The 6,000-nt window shown below is 57.1% G+C and overlaps 1 protein-coding gene across 1 annotated transcript in view; it reads left to right on the forward strand.

Moving 5' to 3' along the window:
* Positions 1-4,943, forward strand: part of FBXO47 (F-box protein 47) — a gene marked incomplete at its 5' end in the record, with an annotated part of 33,295 nt that extends 28,352 nt beyond the window's left edge. Inside the window, 2 exon segments of the mRNA XM_075581551.1 lie at positions 2,143-2,302; positions 3,954-4,943. Of these exon segments, the coding sequence (XP_075437666.1) occupies positions 2,143-2,302; positions 3,954-4,066 (273 nt within the window).
* Between the last annotated feature and the right edge of the window lie 1,057 nt (positions 4,944-6,000).

Genomic DNA, 6,000 nt, shown 5'->3' on the forward strand with positions numbered 1-6,000 from the left:
CCGTTATTACACTTCGTCCCGGTGTGAATATCCGCCGTTATCACACTGCGTCCCGGTGTGAATATCCGCCGTTATCACACTGCGCCCCGGTGTGAATATCCGCCGTTATCACACTGCGCCCCGCTGTGAATATCCGCCGTTATCACACTGCGCCCCGCTGTGTATAGCCGCCGTTATTACACTGCGTCCCGGTGTGAATAGCCGCCGTTATCACACTGCGTCCCGGTGTGAATAGCCGCCGTTATCACACTGCGCCCCGGTGTGAATAGCCGCCGTTATCACACTGTGTCCCGGTGTGAATAGCCGCCGTTATCACACTGCGTCCCGGTGTGAATAGCCGCCGTTATCACACTGTGTCCCGGTGTGAATAGCCGCCGTTATCACACTGCGCCCTGGTGTGAATATCCGCCGTTATCACACTGCGCCCCGCTGTGAATATCCGCCGTTATCACACTGCGTCCCGGTGTGAATATCCGCCGTTATCACACTGCGTCCCGGTGTGAATATCCGCCGTTATCACACTGCGTCCCGGTGTGAATATCCGCCGTTATCACACTGCGTCCCGGTGTGAATATCCGCCGTTATCACACTGCGTCCCGGTGTGAATATCCGCCGTTATCACACTGCGCCCCGCTGTGTATAGCCGCCGTTATCACACTGCGCCCCGGTGTGAATATCCGCCGTTATTACACTGCGTCCCGGTGTGAATAGCCGCCGTTATTACACTGCGTCCCGGTGTGAATATCCGCCGTTATCACACTGCGCCCCGGTGTGAATATCCGCCGTTATCACACTGCGTCCCGGTGTGAATATCCGCCGTTATCACACTGCGTCCCGGTGTGAATATCCGCCGTTATCACTCTGCGTCCCGGTGTGAATATCCGCCGTTATCACACTGCGTCCCGGTGTGAATATCCGCCGTTATCACACTGCGTCCCGGTGTGAATATCCGCCGTTATCACACTGCGCCCCGGTGTGAATATCCGCCGTTATCACACTGCGCCCCGGTGTGAATATCCGCCGTTATCACACTGCGCCCCGGTGTGAATATCCGCCGTTATCACACTGCGCCCCGCTGTGAATAGCCGCCGTTATCACACTGCGCCCCGGTGTGAATATCCGCCGTTATTACACTGCGTCCCGGTGTGAATAGCCGCCGTTATTACACTGCGTCCCGGTGTGAATATCCGCCGTTATCACACTGCGTCCCGGTGTGAATATCCGCCGTTATCACACTGCGCCCCGGTGTGAATATCCGCCGTTATCACACTGCGCCCCGGTGTGAATATCCGCCGTTATCACACTGCGCCCCGCTGTGAATATCCGCCGTTATCACACTGCGCCCCGCTGTGTATAGCCGCCGTTATCACACTGCGCCCCGCTGTGAATAGCCGCCGTTATCACACTGCGCCCCGGTGTGAATATCCGCCGTTATTACACTGCGTCCCGGTGTGAATATCCGCCGTTATCACACTGCGTCCCGGTGTGAATATCCGCCGTTATCACACTGTGCCCCGCTGTGAATATCCGCCGTTATCACACTGCGTCCCGGTGTGAATAGCCGCCGTTATTACACTGCGCCCCGCTGTGAATAGCCGCCGTTATCACACTGCGCCCCGGTGTGAATATCCGCCGTTATCACACTGCGCCCCGGTGTGAATAGCCGCCGTTATCACACTGCGCCCCGCTGTGAATATCCGCCGTTATCACACTGCGTCCCGGTGTGTATAGCCGCCGTTATCACACTGCGCCCCGCTGTGTATAGCCGCCGTTATCACACTGCGCCCCGCTGTGAATATCCGCCGTTATCACACTGCGCCCCGGTGTGAATATCCGCCGTTATCACACTGCGTCCCGCTGTGAATATCCGCCGTTATCACACTGCGCCCCGCTGTGTATAGCCGCCGTTATCACACTGCGCCCCGCTGTGTATAGCCGCCGTTATCACACTGCGTCCCGGTGTGAATATCCGCCGTTATCACACTGCGTCCCGGTGTGAATATCCGCCGTTATCACACTGCGCCCCGCTGTGAATATCCGCCGTTATCACACTGCGCCCCGGTGTGAATATCCGCCGTTATCACACTGCGCCCCGCTGTGTATAGCCGCCGTTATCACACTGCGCCCCGCTGTGCCCGCCAGGTGTGCGAGAAGGACTTGTACTGCATGGACTGGGCGGTGAAGATGATGCAGAAAGTGTGCAAGGTGTTCGGATCGCCGCTGGAGCGCAGCAACTTCCTGCAGAGCGTGGAGAACGCCTTCGCCCGCATCATCATGGACATGCTGCAGTCCGTCATGTCCGGTGAGTCCCACCCGCCGGCGGCCGCCGTTTTCCCACCGCGCTCGCCGGCGCTACTGCTTTTCGCTCCTTGCGGTCTCCTTTTTTACGGTTATAAGCGGGTTGCTCCGGAGCGGAGCCGCGTTCATCTCAGCTCTGGGACGCTTCCCGCGACACTTAACCTCCGTAAAGGGGGGGTGGGGGGGGGGTTGCCGGCAGCAGCTCCGGCAGCAGCTCCGGCTGGCCTGTGTGTGGCCGTGGAAATGGCGGCTTTAAAGCAACAGGAAGCCGTAACGCCATCCCCTTTGCGGCTTCCTCCGGGCCTGCGTGACCAGGGCGTTTAAACCAGCCGGAGCCGGCTTCCCCCCCCCCCCTACGGAGATAAGCATCTCAGGACGCAAGAGCTGAGACCGACGCGGTTTAGCTCCGGAGACCCCGGGGGGGTTTTATGGGGGGGGGGGGCATCGTGGGGATCCTTTTGCTCCTTTTTTTTATAGAGCGTGTTTGGGGTTCATGGCGGTGTTACGGGTAGTTTCCCCGGCAGCGGTATGGTAACGCGGGAAAAGACGCCGAGTATAAGCTCCAGGAAGGGCACTGCAACGCGTCTCCGGTATATCAACATTAACGGGGTGTAGCGTGAAAATAACGCAGACACGTCCAGTGCGGGGTCCAACAGCGTCATGGCGTTTTAGAGGAGAAAAGAGAGGACATAAAGGGTTACATAGTTACATATATATATATAGTTACATAGTTATATATATATATAGTTACATAGTTATATATATATATATAGTTACATAGTAGATGAGGTTGAAAAAAGACGTACGTCCATCAGGTACAACCTATGCTAAATTCAGACGACAGATACTTTATCCTTTATCTATACTGACTTATTGATCCAGGGGAAGGTTATATGAACGGCCTACCCAGCGAGTCTGTAAAGAGCAAAGATATCTCCCTACCCCACCCGAGCCGGGGTAACGTAACCTGCACCTCGCGATGGGAAAATCGGTGGGGGGGGGGGGGGGGGGGGGGCGCTGCTTGTCCTGCTGGCCGTTCACCGCTCCCTCGCCTGCTGGCTGCGACCGCTCGATCCGTCCCGGTTCTGCCAGCGGATCCGCAGACCCCCCCCCCCAACCCCGTAGGCGTCTCTCCAATCACGTAAAGATGCCGGGAAGAAGAAAAAAAGGGGGGGGGGTCGGAAGCGGACGCGAACCCCGAGGAAAAGGAACGCAGCCGGGGTTAATGGGGTTAACGGGAGAAAGCGCCTGTTTGGCGCGGGAGAAAGCGCCTGTTTGGCGCGGGAGATGTTTTTCTCTGTTCTGTCGGGGGTTTTTTTTAGCGCGCAATAAACTATTTTTTCTATTAAAAAAAATTTCAATACCTGGTGAGATCCTTTTCCCTCGGGGGGGGGTGGGGTGGGGGGGGGAGGTGGGGTTTCGCCGCAGTTCCATAACTGCATGTTAAACAGCTGCCGACCAACGCGGAGAGAGGCCGTGACGCTTCGAAGCAGCAGGGGTGTGGTGTTAGGGGGTGTTGAAAGGGCCCCCTGTGTCCCGCGCACGCTTTGCAACGCGCCGCCGCCCTTCCCTACCTGTCGCCCGGCCCGCAACCTGCGTCTCCCCGGCCAGAAAAAAGCGCCCGTGACCCTCTCCTGCTTTATGTCGCCGTGCAGGGCAGCGGGACGAGGAAGACAGCAGCTTCCTGAACCTGTTTCATCTGGTCAACACCCAGGCCAACTTCCACAAGGAGATCCTGTACCTCACCCTGAGCCTGCCTTCTTTCTGACCGCCCCCCCCCCGCGCCGGAAACCCACCCACCACCGACGCGCTGGAAAACGCCGTTGCTGGCGTCCCCCGTCCCCCCCCAATGGGACCGGCCGTGCCAAGGAGTGGAAGCAGCGACACGTCTCGGACACACGTCAGTGACAGTAACTGGCGGGACGGTCTTGGGTGGGGGGGGGGGGGGGGGAGACCCGTGGAGACCCCCCCCCCCCCCCCCCCCGGGGGATATCCTGGTGTCACTTAGTTTGAGGCCGCAGGACCCGCTCACGGTGACATTTCACCGGCACCGCTGTTTGATTTTGTATTTATTCTTTTACTTGTGTATATATATATATATATATATTTATTTATATTTATTGCCCGGCGGGAGGATAGTGTGCCGGTGCTGTGCGCTGTTATTTGTGCTGTGGCTACAAAGCCTTCATATTAACCCATAAATGATACTTCCCTCACCCCGGTGCGATTTATTTCTGTGGCTGACGGGCGCGCGTTTCCTCCCGCGTCCAAGGCTGCGTCCATAGTGCGAGCGACGGTGAGCGTGGCGTCGACACAATGCAGCAGCTCTACAGGGGCCGGCTATAGTGCGTGCGAGCGCGCGAGCGTGCGATGAAGAGCGTCCGCCCGCCAGAAAAACGGGATTTTTGTGGCGTCACGGGAGCCGGTTCAGCCAACGAGGGCGAACCAGCCTCGAGACGTCGCGGCCGCGCCTACGCCTCCCCCTCTCGGTTCACAGATGGCTCGGGGTGACAAGCGCGCACGCACACACACCCACTATATAATCGAGGGCTATCTCTCCGCCAGAGCACTTTGTCGGTTACTGAACCTATATCCCCTATAGTAACCTCACTGGTGTCTTGGAAACCTCTCTGGACATACAGTAGTGACCTGACCGGTTTGAGGGGGCTGCGGGATTTCCCCCGCGCCAGGAGAGAGCGCGCGGGGGGCGGAGGGGGGGGACTGATTTGTGCTTGAAGGTTTCAGGCCTCGCGTGCACGCGTCTCACATGTGGACGGTTTCGTAAGGACCACCTTCCCCTTCATTGCACCTGGATACATGTGTATCTGCTGCAGGCCGGACGCCTTTAACCCCTTCCTAAAATTATCCCTCGCCACCGCACGCTGAGTAAATGTAGCTGGCGCGTCTCTCACCTCATCGTTTGGGGTACGTGTGGTGGGCGGGGGGGGTTCTCCCTTTACTTGTACTCATTTCTGGTAGCTATTGGTGCGAAATGGACGGGTTTTTTTGCTTCCCGGCTGGGTAAACGCAGGGGGCGGGGCCCCCAGTTTGGCTAATGACATGTTGGCGTGGGGTGGTTGTGTATTTAAAGGGGCGCCCGGCTGCAAACTTCCAGGATAAAAAAAGTTTTTAAAAGCCGGGGGACGCTACAAAAAAAATTAAAAATGCTGAGCTCACTTCGGGGGGGGGCCAGATTTCCTAAAGGTAGGGTGACCAGATGTCACGACTTTTTCGGGGTGCCGTCCCGGTTTTTGGATCCCCCCCCCTTGGGCGAGCGTCAACTGCGCATGCGTGATTTTCACTCGCCTGGCTGCTCCTGCTCAGATCGCGCATGAGCGACATTTCTCCGGTAATTAATTTGATTAAACTCCTCTGCACCTGTAACGTTTAGTACACTTTTTGTTTCTGAACTTACTTCTCCGTAAGGGGACGGGGATTCATTTCTGTAACCGCTTCTCATTTCAGTAACGCGTAATGATTGTGGGGGTACTCTGCTAACGGGGAATACCACCGTAGTTCCTGCTGTTAACCTTTGAGGGGGCGGGGGTGGGGGGGGAAGGGGGGTAGGAAAGAGGATTTGAGATGTCGCCGAGGATAACACTTCCTTTTATTTGGATAGAATATGGCATACCTTTTTTTTTTTCCTCGCTTCTCATTTGTGACGCAAAGGGACGCGTTCGTTATTTGAAGACTGCATTGGCG

The sequence above is a fragment of the Ascaphus truei genome, unplaced genomic scaffold (genome assembly GCF_040206685.1).
Source record: "Ascaphus truei isolate aAscTru1 unplaced genomic scaffold, aAscTru1.hap1 HAP1_SCAFFOLD_1406, whole genome shotgun sequence".
In the NCBI taxonomy this organism is placed as follows: domain Eukaryota; kingdom Metazoa; phylum Chordata; class Amphibia; order Anura; family Ascaphidae; genus Ascaphus; species Ascaphus truei.